At 41.3% G+C, this 16666-nt stretch overlaps 1 protein-coding gene across 1 annotated transcript in view; it reads left to right on the plus strand.

The window, feature by feature from the left end:
* ERC2 (ELKS/RAB6-interacting/CAST family member 2) overlaps window positions 1–16666 on the plus strand; it is an 866181-nt gene that overhangs the window by 612658 nt on the left and 236857 nt on the right. Inside the window, 1 exon segment of the mRNA XM_064275182.1 lies at window positions 6916–6936. Coding sequence (XP_064131252.1) covers window positions 6916–6936 — 21 coding nt within the window.

Genomic DNA, 16666 nt, shown 5'->3' on the forward strand with positions numbered 1-16666 from the left:
GACCTTTTGTTTAGCAGCTGAACACTTAACCATTGCACCACCAGGGCTCCTAGATATGATAGTAGTAAGAATTTTTTAAGAAGAAATCCTGGTATGTGGCTGACCCCCTTCTTTACTCATCCCTGGCATTTAACCCTGCAGAGAGGCAGTGATGACCTGCCTAACACTTGAAATCTGGCATCAGACACACCTGAATCAGAATGCCAGATCTGCCGCATCTAGCTGTGTGATCTTGGACAAGTCACTTAACCTCTCTGAACCTCAGTTTCCTCATCTTTAAGAAAGAGAATAATAATATGCACCATGTAAAATTATTATGAAAAAGAGTAGGTCCCCGATAGGGTTGTCACAAGGCTTACATTTGATGAAGTACATTAAATACTTAGTCTCAGGCACGTAGTAAGAATAGCTGTCATAACAATAACAGCATTATTGCCTTCATCCTCCTTAAAATTCCTCTCTGCACATAGTAATTCTTTAAAACACTTTAACAGACATAAAAGGAAAGGGGCTTTATATTTTTAGTGACTACTTAGGCCTTTTTGCCCCCACGTTGTCCATCATCCAAAGTTTTTCTGGGCCTCACTTTGCTGAGAAGCACTCTCTCTCTTCAAGCAGATCTGGTTTGATTCATGAATGGAGACAAGCAAATGGAAGTTGGATATGAAATATTTATTGCAGTGATGAGAACTTGCAGAAACATGGGAGGAGACTTGCAAGTTTCTCTGTTTACAGAGCTAACCTGACAAAAATCCAGTTGATCATTATTTCTTAGTTAACTTGTAAGTCAAAGAAGAAGGGAGCTTTAAAAATAATCTTTTATTGTTAAGTATAATACTAATACAGAAAACACCTAAAAACACGTGGAGACTGATGAATTTATAAGGCTAATACCCTTGAAACCACAACCCATAAAAGGAACTAGATCTTTCTAATTACCCCAGAAGCCCTCCAAGATACCCTACTCGAACCAACCCACTTCCTCCACCCCAAGAATAACCACTATCCTGACTTTTTTTGTAATGATTTTCTTACTTTTCTTTGTAATTTTTATCACCCAACTGTGTACCTCTACATATTATAGCTTAGCTTTGTCTGCTTTTATGTTTGTTTGTCTGGAAGGAAGTTCTAAAACTTTCACATTGGAACAACTGGAATGAAACAAAAGTGGCCATGTAGGGAAGATGAAAAGACAACAGGAAAAAAAAAATATGTATATAAAATAGTAAGTACCTTACGTTGTTGTTGTTATCGTTATATGCCATCAAGTTGATTCCGACTCATAGCGACCCTATAGGACAGAGTAGAACTGCCCCGTAGGGTTTCCAAGGAGTGGCTGATGGATTTGAACTGCCGACTTTTTGGTTAGCAGCCAAGCTCTTAACCACTGTACCACCAGGGCTCCAAGTACCTTTATATTAAAACCATATATACATGTATATATGCAGACACTTGAACTTGGCTATGGTTAGTGGCAAGTGAGAGAGTCGAGGGGGAATTGAGGCAGGCAGGTGCCGAGGAGGGGGTGCCTGACTCAGAGCTGCTTCTTCAAGGGGGTCCCTTGTGCAGTGTGTGAGTCGTCCCTTGGAAACTAGGGGATGGCAGCTCTGAGCAGGAAGTTCTGGGGTGACTTGTCTGTTGACACTTGTCTGGGACCCCTCCCTTGAAGGAACTGCAGTCATTTCCTCAGGACCTGAGGCTCAGGGGGCAGGAAGATCAGTAATCAGTGGCTGGAAAGGTACGAGTGGGAGCCTCTGCCCTGGGTGGGGAAGAGGGACCTTGTACGAAGAGATGGGAGGCAACCAGACAGAAACACAGCGATGGTAGAACTCCATGGGGTGGGCCGCTCCCCAGGGATCTTTTAAGAAGAGAAAGGGATTTGATGAGACAAAGTCTTGTTAGGAGAAGTTACCTTGACATTTTGCTTACATTTTTTAACTTCCCTAATGTGTGCCCTTTTTTAAAAACCAAGCTCAGCCTCTTTGTAGTTGTTAACATAAAATCTAAGACACACCTAAACAGTGATTTTGTTTCTTATTAAGCACCAAGCAGCTGCAGGGAGCCATTCAGGAATGTGGCTCTCTCTTCAGGGTCTGATGGGAGAGGAACCAGTAACTGGGGAAAGCTTCTGATAAGACAAGCCTGTGAATAATCTGAGAGCAGAGGAAGAGTGGACTGGGATCCACCCAGCAGGTATCAGGAGACTTGGAGTTTAGTTCTGGCATTGTCAGTAACTAACTGCATAAGAGTTCAAAAAAAAGATCAGGAAGTTCTTAGGGCAGTCAGTCACTCGAAAGATTTTCATTGAGCTTCTCCTTGGTGCCAGCTGCTAGGCTAGACGTTGGGAACACAGGAGTCAACGAGATTGCAGACCTCCATCCTCACAGAGCTGCCTTCTGGCCGTGAAGACTGACATTACACAGCGAATTAATAAGTGTATTGAGTGCTCTGGAGGATAAGTGAGTGGGAAAACTCACCAGGGAGGATTTCCCTCACTGGAAGGTATGACTGGAAGGGGCTCATGATGGTCCAGTCCAACCTCCTCATTTTTCAGATGTAGAGAGGAAGGTGGAGGCGGAAAGGAGGATGTTTTAGTCAAAGGAATGTGGTAAGGTCATGACAGAGTCAGGATTCCAGCCCAAGCCCTACTTGTGTTCAATTGTTCCATAATCGGTAGAACAAGGTTAAGTTTCCCAGTGTGAAACAGGAGGTTCAGGAGCCTATTTGTGAGAGTAATTCATTTCAGTCCCTGATAACAATTAACCACCCATTGCCCTCCAGTAGATTGCAGCCCATGGCGACCCCATGTGTGTCAGAGCTGTGCTCCACAGGGTTTTCAGTGGCTGATTTTTTAGAAGTAGATCACCAGGCCTTTCTTCCAAGGTACCTTTGTGTGGACTCAAACTTCCAGCATTTTGGTTAGCAGTTGAGAACTCAACCATTTGCACTGCCCAGGGAGTCCCCAATTCTCCATAAATTACATAAAATCCTTGTGTTCCCTCCACTTTGTAGGGCTCTGTTCTAGTTTTTGTAAAGGGCGGCAGATGGAGTGTAGAAGCCAGCATCCTGGTTCTTGTTCTGAATGTAGACACAGCTTGTTGTCCTTGAGTTTCCCTGAGGGAGCAGGTTTTGCTGAGCTCCTGGAGTTCTCACTGCTGGTGCTCATTTTGGCTTACCGTACATGCCTTTTTGAATTTAGCTGCCCAAGACTTGTGCTGCTTCAAGTGTCCAGTAATTCCATTTCATTTTTCCACGATAATTTGGCATCTGTTTAAGGACGTGTGCATTATTTAAGACAACTTCTAAATATTAAAAAAGTTAGGAGAACAATGATGATTTCTAAACCTGAACAATAAATGAGCACTAACCTACTCAAATCTTTTTTTTTTTTTCTCCCCTGGATGGGTAGTTTGAAATATATAGTCACTAAAATTTCCTCCACTGTTTAAAAACGTTCTGTCTAATGAAATACTACAGGACAGAAAGTGCTCATCTGAGGCCTGGGATGGATGTAAACACACAGGCACACATGTGATATACATTTTATTGCTTTGTGTATTTTGCAGACAAAACACTGAAACATGGTGGAAATACTGCCACGTACTACAATGAACCCGGCCTTCACAGTAGCTTTGTACAGTCGTTCATCTCTGCTGGCCTTTTATTTATCCGTGTGTAATTATGTTTTCCAGGACTCGTTAGCAGCATATTTCCAAACTTGGTTTTGTCTTTACATCTTTCCTTCTTGGGAGCTTTTTCCAGATTGCCTGTGTGCTAAGAGAGTGGCTCTCTCTATAGGATTAGTTGTGAAGATTATATTGTGGTGTTACATGGTCTGGCTTTATAAGGACATGGCCTAGCCATCTGCCCAGCTGTCCAGGCCAGAACCCGAGAATCACTCTTCGTTCCTCCCTGTCCCTTGAGTCCCGCTGCCGCATACGTAATTCCTCTCCAAACCCTTAATTTTGGCTTCTAAATATTCCTTGAATCTGCTCCCTCTTTTCCATCCCTTCAGCCCCCACCTTTGTTCTTATCTTCATCTTCTCTCACCTGGATTATGCAACAGCTTCCTAACTGGCCCCTCTGCCTCCACCCTGACTCTATTTGGATTCACTCTTCACATTCCTCATTACTGCTCTGCCTAAAGCCTTCGACAATTCTTGGATTGTGTGCTGGTAAACTCGCAGCTCTTTGCAGGGATAGGCACGACCCTCCAATGGCTCACCCTGGCCTAATCCTCAGCTCATTTTGCCACAGAAGCTGCCTCTGGCCTTGGGGTCTGGTAACACTGAGTGACTCTGCTTCCTCCGTGTACATCTGTGCTCTGCTCTCCCCTGGCCTTGGTCCGGGTGGTTCTGCAGATTTAGAATACCTCTACTCTCTTCTGCCTTCCCTAGCTAACTTCTGCTCATTTTCACATCGCTAACATGTTGGTTTCTCCAAGAAGCTTTGTTATTCCTGCACACTGGCTTTTAAACTCTGCTCTTCGTGCTCCTGTAATTCCATTCTCAAATCACAGTTTTTCTCCCCATTTCCTGCTCTGTATTCAAATATCCCCTTCAGGCACCTTTGTCTACTTCAGTCCCATCCTGCATTGAAGGCAGATCATCAAATACTTTTTGGGATGAGGATTCTTCTTACATTCACAAGATGCTCTCCTTCAGGCTGGATGGCGATCGCCTGGAATGTGTGTCTCTGCCTAGCCCTGTGTGGAATGAACATTCGGATTTCCACTCTAAATACAGGAGACGGACAGCCCTGAGCTATTGACCTAACATCAGTGAGCTGTAGCGGCTGGCCCAGGACTGAGGACGGAGCTCCCCATCCTGACCTGTTCCGTCCTTACACTGCTGCACTTAACGGTGGGTGGACAGGAGTTGTTGTAAGAGCCATGCCTTAGCTTCGAACCAGCTTTGCATCAGTCTCCAGAGGGATCTATGGATATTTCTTTCTGTATTGTCCTTAGCGAGGTAGTACAGCCTACAACCAAGCTGGCCCCTAATTTCTGTCAAGCTTACACATCGAATCCAGAGTGTCTCCAGACAGGCTTCATGTTGGATTTGAATCTCATGTTCAAGTGTATCTGGGTTTTGTGGGTGAGTGAAATGAGGAGTGGCTCCTCTACTGATTCACCCTTTAGCCTTCCCAGTGGAGGAAGCACCTTGCATTGTGGTTAGCCGCCATCGAGTCAGTCCCCGACTCATGGCAACCCCATGCCCAATGCAATGAAACACTGCCCAATCCTACATCTTCTCATGACTTGTTGCATGTTGGACCATTGTGATCCACAGGGTTTTCACTGGCTGGTTTTGGAAGTAGATCTCCAGGTCTTTCTTCTTCCTAGTCCATCTTAGTCTGGAAGTTCCATGCAATCCGTTCAGCGTCATGGCAACACGAAAGCCTTTGCTGACAGGCAGGTGGCAGCTGTGCATGAGGCGCATTGGCCAGGAATTGAACCCAGGTCTCCTGCAGGGAAGGTGAGAATTCTCCTGCTCAACCACTACTACTGCCCCTTCAAGCTGTCTTAGTTCTTGACCTTTAGCTTTCAGTTCTGCATGCTCCCCTAACCCCCAGGATTTCCACCCTCCTGGGTCCTCTCTCTCTCCTCCCCCCAGCTCCTACTCAGTGCTCAGTCTTCTGTTCCAGGTGGCCTTCTTTCAGCTCTGTCCGGATCCACAGGTAGTGTTCTTATTTCCTGGTAGGGAGAAGATGGGGTGCTCAGGTGGGTATGTAAATGACCTTAAATTCTAAAGATAGATGAAAGGAAAGGAGGGCCTCGCAGAGACCTGGACTGAAGACTGCATATCTGGAATAGTGGTCGGCAGACCACAGCCTGTGGGCCAAATCTGGCCTCTGCTTGTTTTTGAAAATAGTTTTATTGGAACACAACCACACCCATTCATTTATGTATTGTTGATGGATGCTTTCATGCAGCAGAATTGAATACTTGCAACAGAGACCATATGGTGCACAAAGCCTAAAAGGTTTACTATCTGGCCCTTTGCAGAAAGAGACTGACAAACCGTGCTTTAGAAGACAGTGAGGTCTTTCGTGGCGACAGGATTAATTACACTAGCATACCTCCTCTTTACTGTTATGCTGCAAGGATCCCTGTCTCTCTGGTCACTTGAGTTGTCTTACCCAAGATGCTTTTCTAGTATCCTGAGTGTCAGAATCCAGGGCCGTGAAGTGGCATGGACAGGGAGTGGGCAAGCGAGTCCTCTCACACCTGTAATCTGGTGATCCCAGCTTAATTGTGACTAGTTTTTAATGCGAACAGCGTAAGTTTGGGTAAAAATTACTGGATTGTCAACTAGATCACTTTGGAAAATAGATTTCATTTTGACAGATTAATTGATGGCTGCCTGAACTCTACGTTGAGAAGGAGTATGAAGTCCCAAGGGACTCCGCATAAAGCAGTGCGGTGATTGATGAGCAATGTCTGTCAGGGCCTTTGCATAGAGGAAAGGTGATCCATTTGTCTTAAGCTAGTGCTTTCTTCCCAAAGCAGTGGAAAGTTTAAAGGCCAGAGTAACTGGCTTGCTCTACCACGACCTAGCCTCTGCTCTGATGGTCACAAACAAGAGAATCATCATCCTGATATTCTACCATGGAGCTGGAGCTGACTAGGCAGGTTATTGATTTATCCATGCGATGATTGACTGAGAAGCATTCTGTGTTTACAGTTGTATCCTCTGAGTTAACTCTTATGATTAGTTCACACTGTTGGGTTTTTTAAATAGTAGGAGACAGATGATTTCAGTCAGGAATTTCCCTGCACTGGGTCTGAAAGATCACGAAGACGGTCATGCAGGGGCTCCCTGTGATTATAATTACAAGCCAGGGAAATCTGAAGAGGAAAGAAGTTCCAAGGCAAATGGGGGTTCTTTGGAGCAACTCTAGAAACGAAGGTAGAGAAAGAACGGGGACCAGGTGGTGAAGAGGGAGCCACTTGATTTTTCTTTTTTTTCAACTTGGATCTTCTCTCCTTCCTGAGTGAGAGAAAGGGGAAGGGAGACAGAGAGAGATCCAGAGTGTGTCTCTTCTGCTGGACTTCTGTTTAAAATAGGTCCCTCTTGAGGCTCCAAAGCCTCAAAACCCACAAGTGACATTTTTAGGACGATGTTGTTTTTCTGTGTGGAGGCCTTTGATTATCTCACCATAATTGCTATGTTTATGGTGTTTTCCCCCTGCTGGCTGTATTTTAGCGCAGCAAAGTTTGAGTTGGTTTTGTTAGAAACGTCACTCCAGGAGCATTGCATTTACTTTGCTTCCAGAAATAAAAAATAGTTTAAATTAAGCTTTAATGTACTTAAAGTCACTGACTCGAACCTGTATGAATCAGAAACATTCTGGGACAGTTGATAGAAAACTACAGTCCACTTATTTAACTTGAAGACTAAATGACTGCAATGGGTATGTTCGGTAAGGCTTCTGAAAAAAATGGTCTTTGTATTAGCTAATGTGTTGGTGAGGCAGTGGTTCTAGATTGGTACTCTACAGTTGTTAGAATTTAGCACCAGCAAGGAGAGAGATGTATATTTGATCTTATTTAACCAAGCTTTTTTTTTTTCCTTAAACAAGGAAAAAGATTAGCTACATAAACAATAAAAATTACCTGAAAGAAGTGATTAAATAGTGAGTATGTTTTTCCCACCAGATACTTTTTGATGTTCCCTAGTGCACATGGAGTGCTGGTGGCACAGTGGTTAAGAGCTGTGGCTACTAACCAAAAGGTTGGTGGTTTGAATCCTCCAGCAGCTCCTTGGAAACCCTATGGGACAGCTTTACTCGGTCCTAAAGGGCTGTTGTGAGTCAGAATCAACTCAAGGGCAACAGGCTTGGTTTGGTTTTTTTAGTGCACATAGTTCTTGGCAAACATGATTTTCCATTTATAAGGATTAGTCTTCATAAATGGGACTGCATTCATATTTAATTCCCTCTCATTAAACAACAACTAGTAGAAAAGATGTAAAATGGTATACTAGTTCTTGTTCATGTTTGTAGCTAAAGGTGGGATAAAATTATATTTTTCAACTTTGATTTTAGTGACCTTCAATGCATTTGCATTGAATTTGTTTGATCTCTTGTTTTCTTTCCTACCTGGTTGAGTTTTGGTCATCCGGTTTGTGATGACAGAGAACTTCGTACTGCCACGTTGAGGATTTCCCACTGAGAAGCAATCCCCAAACTTTATAGAAGTCTGTAAGACTGATACACGTGTAAATACAGCCTTGAGGAAAATGAATATGGTTTTCAGTGAGAATAAAACATTTCTTAGAGCTGAACTGGACTTTCCTCCACCACACACACACACACACACGTACCTTCTTAAAGATGATTGTGTATATAAGAATTTAAAGGGTCATAACTATTTTGGATGCAATTTTATTTACATATTTTTATTTACAAAAATCAGCAAGATTTCAAACTTACGTTGGACAGTGAAGGTTCACGTTGATTCAACTGAAGCCCGTAATCCCATTAGTTGAAGCAAATACGAACCATGTCCTTAATACCTTATTGCCCAGTTGCTCAAACACACGCACAGTTGGTTTTAACTTTAGTATGCAAACAGCAAATTACGGGAGCAGTTTTAGGGTGTGCTCAGAGGTTTCTGCATTCTCAGAAGACCTTAGTGGTTGAAGTTCCACCTCTGCTGTCAGACAACCTGCCTGGGTTTGAGATCTGGCTCCACCACTTAACACCTGGGTGACCTTGGGAAAGTCATGGTACCTCCCTGTTCTTCCTGCCTTCAATGGTTGAAAGGGGTTAATAATAGTAATTACCACATACAGTTGTTAGGAAGATTAAGTGAACTAAGGAAGACTGGAATTTGGAAAAAGATGCTAGCAAATACTGAGGTCAGGAGCTTTTACCATTGTTATTAACATTATTATTAATGCCGCACTCCCATCCTCCTACCTACTTTTGTACTAACACCTCCTTTTTATTTTGAATATTATATTGGAAGCAGAGGAAGAGGCACCAAAAGGTTAAAGTAGAACCCATGTTGGGGTTGGCCATCATCAAAATAGAATTAACCTAACAGGGGGAAACCCTGGTGGTATAGTGGTTAAACGCTACCACTGCTAACCAAAAGCTCGGTGATTCAGATCTACCAGGTGCGCCCTGGAAACTCTATGGGGGAGTTCTACTCTGACCTATAGGGCAATGGGTTTGGGTTTTTTTTTTTGGTTTAATTAGATAGGGATTAAATTCTGTGTAATGTTATATGTGAAATATAGTGGCAGTTACCTTCAAGGAGAGATACAGTCTTTCTCAGTGAGGTTCATCCCAAAGATGTCTGCTGAGTTTCTGGACAGTTAGCAAACAGCCTTCTCACTTAACATGTGCATGTGTGTCTATCTATATTTGTCCAATTGCATCTCTTTATTTAAACAGCAATTGATGATTATTGATTACTTACTATTTGCCTTTATTTGGAAAAACAATTATGAAATATTTCAAACATTCTGGAAAACATAGAGAACAATATAATGAAACTCATTTGCCCAACAGCCAAACTTAATAACTCTTCAACCTTTTTCTATATTTGCTTCAAATGTTTTTCCTTCTCTGGTATTCTTCCTTTCTTTATGCAGATCTGATTTTCTGACCTTTATCATTCGCCTTCTCCTTGAAGAACTCCTTTTAGCATTTCTTGCAGGGCAGGTCTGCTGGCGATAAATTCTTGCAATATTTGTATGTCTGAGAAAGTCTTTATTTTCTCCTTCACTTTTGAAGGACAATTGACTGGATATAGAATTTGAGGTTGGTGGGTTTTTTTCCTTTAGTGTTTTAAATATTTTACTCCATTCTCTTCCTGCTTGCATGGTTTCTGATAAGTCTGATGTGATTCTTATCCTTCTCCCTCTAACTTCCCTCCCTCCAGCTACTTATAAGTTTTCCACTTTGTCTTTAGTGTTCTGTAGTTTGACTATTATATGTCTAGGTGTAGATTTTTGGGGTACCTTTATGATGAAATATTGGGAACCAGTGAGTTAATCTAATCACCTTCATTCTATAGCTCAGAAATCTAATCTTCATATGCCTCATCTCAAATATATTTTGCTTTTATCCTGTTTGGTGTTTTCTATTCCATTATCTATGATTTATTGTCATTAATTTCAGAAAACACATTTTTTTCAAGAGATGCGAAATATTCCCCATCTTGATTCCGTTTACTTTCGTTTTCCCCAAGAACACCCTACCCTGAAGTGAATGTGTATCCTCCCATGCTTATTTTTATACTTATTGTACATATTTATGTATTCCTCAGCTGCACAGACTGTTTTCACTAGATATGTATGAATTCATAAATAATGTGTATTATTATTTTGTGCATCCTTAAATGTAACATGAATGGTTTTATACTTTCCAGTTTACTTACTTAGCTCCAGGCACAGGGCCTCCTTCCTATTCCTTCAAAACACCTGGAGCCCTGCCACCTTGGGGCCTCTGCAGTGGCAGTTTCATGGCCTAGATGTCTGACACCCACATGGCTGTTTCCTTACTTCCTTTGTTTAAATGACTGTCTTAGGGCTCTGCTGTACCACCCCATCTAAAATCTCAGATTCCTTCAGCCTTTCATCTCCCTTCCCTGCTTTACGGTTGTCTGTAACACTTGTCACCATCTAGCATACTAAATATTTTACTTACTTTCTTCTTTCTTGCCTGTTTTTTGTCACTAGAATGCAGGCTCCTTGAAGACAGGAGTTTTTTGTCTGTTTTAATCACCGCTTTTTCTCAAGACACCTACATTGTGCTCGATAAATATTTACTAATTGAATGAACGTGTACCATTGGGTAATTCACTTTCTTTTCTTAATAGTATGTTTTAAAGTGCATAAAGTTTACATCTGTAGCTCTTGTTTGTTTATTTTCATGTTGGCGTAGTATTCCATTGGATATCTACAGCACGCTTTGAATTTTTTTTTGTTCGTAATGGTTGATAGCTTAGTTGTTTGCATTTTTTCCCCTTTTACAAACAAATGTATGATGAACATCCTTGAGCATGATTATTTGGGGGAAAAAGTGTGAGAGTTTATCTTTGGTATATATTTGAAGGTGAAATTCCTGGTTGTAACAGTTATTTATTGCTGCATCACAAATCACCCCCAAAAAGTGGCTTAAAATAATGATTTACCTTTTCTCACAATTCCGTAGGCTGGCTGGATGGTTCCTCTGCTAATCTCACTTGTCTGGTTGTCATCAGATGATGGCTGGATCAGCTGAGTGGTCCAAGGTGGCCTCACACACATGTCTGAAGCCGGGGGTGACTGTAGGCTAGGGCACCTCAGATCTTCTCCACATAGTCTCTCATTGTCCAGTAAGGAAGGCTGGCTTCCTCGTGATGTATCATTCTTGAGGCAGCATTCTGAGCAGATGCTGCAGGGCCCTTAAGGCCTAGACTTCGGAATTCACACAGCATCACTTCTACCACATCCTATTGTTTAAAGCAAGTCACAAGTGCAGCCCATATTCAAGGGGTAAGAGAAGTGTAAAATACTCTGGCCGTGGTTTTCTAATGTAATTACATTGGGTCACAGGCCTCATGCTTCTTTAACTTCACTAGATGTTGCCAAATTTTCTTAGTTTTACCAATTTGTAATCTAACTCACACCAACTGCATGTCAAAAGGGCATATCTTTTGAGCAGCAGTGCAGTGAAATAAGTGCGCGTGGTGTGATTGTTGCTGGGTACTACCAAGTTGAATTTGACCCATAGTCCCATGGAGCCTCTGGGTAGGTTCAAAATGCCAGCCTTTCAGTTATCAGCCGAGTCCTTAACCTTTTGTTCCACCAGGGCTTGTAGACCACTCAAAAATCTATCTTTTCTTTAGGAAGGAAACCCTAGAGGAAGTCTCTACTCTGTGTTCAAAAAAACCTGATTCCTCTTCCTTCTAGGTGTGCAGATAACATTTTCCGGATTCTCTGTAGCTACCAATGGCCTTATGATTGAGTTTTTGTCAATAGAGATGATTTTTACCATTTTCAGACCTGGCATATAAGTAGCTGTGGTGTGATCCACCTTCTTGTCCCTTTTTGCTGGCCTGATATAGAAGATCCATCATGGGACCAAGGCCTCAGACTAAAGGATTGTGGGCCCACTAACAGAAGTAACTAGATCCCTAAATCACAGCTTGGAGTGGACATCAGACCCCCAACTCCCGCTGCTGATTAGGCTTCACTTGAGCTAGAAATAAAGTTTTGTTAAAAGAAGCTACTGAGTTTAGTTAGAGCAGCTAGAATTTCCTTAAGCGTGTAGCCCTCAACAACCATACAGTGTCTGTTTGTAGAGTTTAGACCGAGATGAGAATTAATCATCCATCTTATTTTCTAAAAATATAATTTGATTCCACATGCCGTTTTTGAAAAGATGTATATATCTTTATTAAGTTATAGTTCAAGTCACTCAAATCACCCATTTAAAGTGGGTGATTTAATGAGTTTTTTAATGTATTCACAGAGTTGTGCAACCATCAGCACAATCAATTTTAGCACATTTTCATCACCCTAAAAAGTAACCCAGGCTCATTAGCAGTCATTCCGCATTATCCATCCCCAACTCCTGGCAACCCCTAACCTTCTCTTTGTCTCTGTGTAGTTGCCTATACTAGATATTTCATATAAATGGGGTCGTATAACATGTGACCGTTTATGTCTGGCTTCTTTCTCTTAGGATAATGTTTTCAGAGTTCATCCATGGTGCACCATGGATCAGTATCTCATTCCTTTTTATGGCTGAATAATTTTCTGGGTTTAATATTCCTTTGTATGGCTATACATTTGTTTACCTATTCATCAGTTGATCAATGTTTAGGTTGTTTTCATTTTTTGTCCATTATAAACGATGCTGCTGTTCTTTTTTTTCCACATGCCATTTTTAACCTTAAAAAATTCTCCTAGAGTTTGTAAGGCTATACAACCAATTGAATAGAAGTTTGGTTTGAGAAGAAAATTATTTCAAAATATTGGCATCCATGATGGAAAAAAACCACACAGGGTACCTTTCTCTCTCTCTCTTTATTGTGGTGAAAACATACACACCAAAATACCCTCCCACACACCTTCCACATTTACAACTCAGTGACTTGATTACCTGTTTTATGTTGTGTCACCATTAACACTGTTCTCATCCAAAACATTCCGCCACCGTTAACATAAATTCAATGTCCCGCAAACAAAAACTCACCCTTCCGCCCTCCCCTCACATCCCAGGTAACCATGAAAAATCTTTGGTTTCTATATATTTGCTTATTTCATATAAGTGAGATTGTACAGTATTTGATCTTTTGCAAATGACTTATTTAGCTCAGCAATATGTTTTCAAGGTTCATCCACATTGCGGCATGCGTCAGAGCTTCATTTCTCTTGATAGCTGCATTGTATTTCATTGTATGTGTAGACCAAATTTTGTATATCCGCTTATCTGTTGATGGACATTTCAGTTGTCTCTACCTTTTGGCTATTGCTAAAAGCACTTCAGTGAATATTGTGTACAGGTTTTTGTTTGCATTCCTGCCTTTACTTCTTCTGGGTATATACCTAGGATTGGAATTGCTAGGTCATGTGGTTATAATTCTATTTTCAAATTTTTGAGAAACTGCCAAATTGTTTCCCACAGTGGCTATACCTTTTTACATTCCTACCAGCACTGGATAAGAGTTCTAATTTCTCCACAACCTCACCAACACTAGTTGTTTTTGTTTTTTGATCATTGCCATTCTAATGGGTGCGAGGTGATAGCTCATTGTGGTTTTGATTTGCATCTCCCTAATGGAGTTGCCCTGGTGGTGTAGTGATTATGAACTACAGCTGCTTACCAAAAGGTCTGCAGTTTGAATCCACCAGGCACTCCTTGGAAACTCTATGGGGCAGTTATACTCTGTCCTGTAGGGTTGCTATAAGTCAGAATTGACTTGAAGGCAACGGTTTGGTTTTTTGGTTTAATGGAGTTGCTATGAGTTAAATCGACTTGGTGGCATCTAACAACAACGGTGGCTAATGATGTTGAACATTTTTTCATGTGCTTGTTGGCACTTGAATACGCTCTTTGGTGAACTGTCTGTTAAGTCCTTTGCCCATTTTTTGATTGGGTTGCTTGTATTTTAGTTGTTAAGTTGTAGAAATCTTGTATATATTTTGGATTTTAGTCCCTTATCTGATATATGGTTCCTGAAGATTTTCTCCCATTCTGTAGGTTGTCTTTTCACTCCTTTGAAAAAGCACAACAGGGTACCTTTATGATGAAATTATGGTAACCAGTGAGTTAATCCAACCCTCTTCATTCTGCAGCTCAGAAACTTGATCTTAATATATCTTATCGCAAATGTATTTAGTTTTTATAGTAATGGAATTTTTAGAATACAGTATGCATCATACTTTATAGCTCTATACCAAACTAAAATTCTGGTACTTTGGATTAATTAAACTTTCATTCATTTATTTAGCAAACATCGTTACCAAGCGCCTACTCTGTCCTAGACATTGTTCCTGGTACTTGGGAGATGACTGTGAGTAAGAAAGACAATGCCCTCCCCTCTTTGGCAAGAAATAGATTTTAACAAATGAACAAGAACGTTGGAGATGTTGTGTGTTCTGTGGAGGAAATCAGCCAGGCCGTATTGTACACAGAATGCCTTGGAGAAGCAGGAGGGCTTGTTTTGAAGCTGCATGGTGAGCAGGAGCTAACCGTGCAGAGCACTGGGATGATAGGACTCCACCTTGCAGGAACAGCAAATTCAAGCTCCCTGATGTGGGCACAGCTTCACATGTTTGAGAAAGAGAGAAAATGTAGCGAGGCATGGGCCTGACAGAGCGAGGGAGACTGGGAGGTACAGTAGGCATAACTTCTGATGATGTTATGCTATCTCACTTATGGTTGCTAATTTAAGAATTATTTTTACTTCTTTGTGTAGGTTTTATAATCTGTGTAACTTGACATCAACTGGATTCGTAGAAAGGCACCCTAGTGGCATGTGGCTGCTAACCAAAAGGTTTGGTTTGAACCCACCAGCAGCTCCGTGGAAGAATGATGTGACAGTCTCCTGCCATAAAGATTATAGTCTTGGAAACCCTATGGGGCAGTTCTACTCTGTCCTATTGGGTTACTGTGAGTCAGAATTGACTCGATGGCAACCCATTTGGTCTTGTTTAGGAGTCATAGAGACAATTATGCTCAGTGTCCTGGAATCCCACTCTGGATTCCTGGCGGTATGAAAAATCACCTGTTAGAAGTGCCGTTCTAAAAATCTGTCAGCAGGGCAATAAAAGTTTGGAGACCCTAAAGTAAATCTTCCCCAAACCCTGCATTTTTTGTAAAACAAGCCCCAAATCAACTGGCATGCCAAGCATTTTATGGGAATAAATTGTGTGCTTCGTGTCGTTACGCTTATTCTTCCAGGCCACTGGGACCTAAATCCTCACCGCGCTGTTGCTACAGTGAGCTGAATGGGTCTGCAGTGGCTGAGGATTTACTACTGCTTACGGAATCTCCTGGCTTGACCTCAGGGTGGAATCCATGCTCTGGAACTTTGGGTCAGCAGGTGCATGCAGGTTGAGACCTTATGCAAATATCGTAGATATGTATGTCTTACTTAGAAGATACTTCCTGCTAGGAAGGCTTTAATTGATATTTTATTTTTGTCCTGCTATCTAAGCAATGAGCTCAAACATAACAACGATTGTAAGGATGGCGCAGGACCAGGCAGTGTTTCCTTCTGTTGTGCATAGGGTCTCTATGAGTCGGAACTGACTCGATGGCACCTAACAGCATCTAAAATTCCATGGTTTGTTAAATATCCAAATAATTTACTAAATCATCTCTAACTCCTAACTTTTTAGGAACTTATCCAGCATTTTCACTACCTGGAATACAGCAAAGAATTAGGAAGTAAACACCAAGCCACTGGGCAGGCTTAGTAAATCAGAAATGCATTCTTCCCAATAGTTTGGCTCAGAGCTTATTGCCTTTCTGAATAGTCATAGTTATAATGAGGGTGGTTGTCTTGCTTCTAAACCCTCAGCTAATCAGAAGGCAGGAAGGACGTTATCTGTAAGTAGGTATGGACACTCAGTAGGGTTGCATGGAATCTTATTCTATGTCTCTTTGGCTCAAATATTGCTTCTTTCATTCATCCAAAGCAAGTCAGTGTATTCTTTTCACAATCAGAAGTAGAGTTGCCAAGTGGCAGAATTTCATCAGAATATCAAAAGGGCTGAATATTGAAGACACACTAATTTATTTTCTGAATTTTTAGGCATGTTATAAATGATTATATGTGATTCATGACTTTTGAGAGTGTTATTTTGTATTCTACATACCTCTGCAACAGGTTTTTGTGCACTGCGTTGATTTTTTTTTTTTTTTACATCCAAGTGACAATTTCTGTCTATTCCTTGGGAATGTCTTTGGTAAAATGAGAATTAGCAGCACAGCAATCTTTGTTGGTACAGCAATGATTGTGTAATTACATGACCTTTATAATCTCATTTTTATTTTTAAAAAAATCATAGGGTTTATAACTTGATACAGTTTTGACAAAAATGGAAATTATTAATGTCCTGACAAATGCCCATCCTGAGACTCAATCAAGGACGCAGTGGGTGTGAGCTTTTCAACCCTGCGTTGACTAAATTAGGAGTGTATATTAAATATAGGA

The sequence above is a fragment of the Loxodonta africana genome, chromosome 22 (genome assembly GCF_030014295.1).
Source record: "Loxodonta africana isolate mLoxAfr1 chromosome 22, mLoxAfr1.hap2, whole genome shotgun sequence".
Lineage (NCBI taxonomy): Eukaryota > Metazoa > Chordata > Mammalia > Proboscidea > Elephantidae > Loxodonta > Loxodonta africana.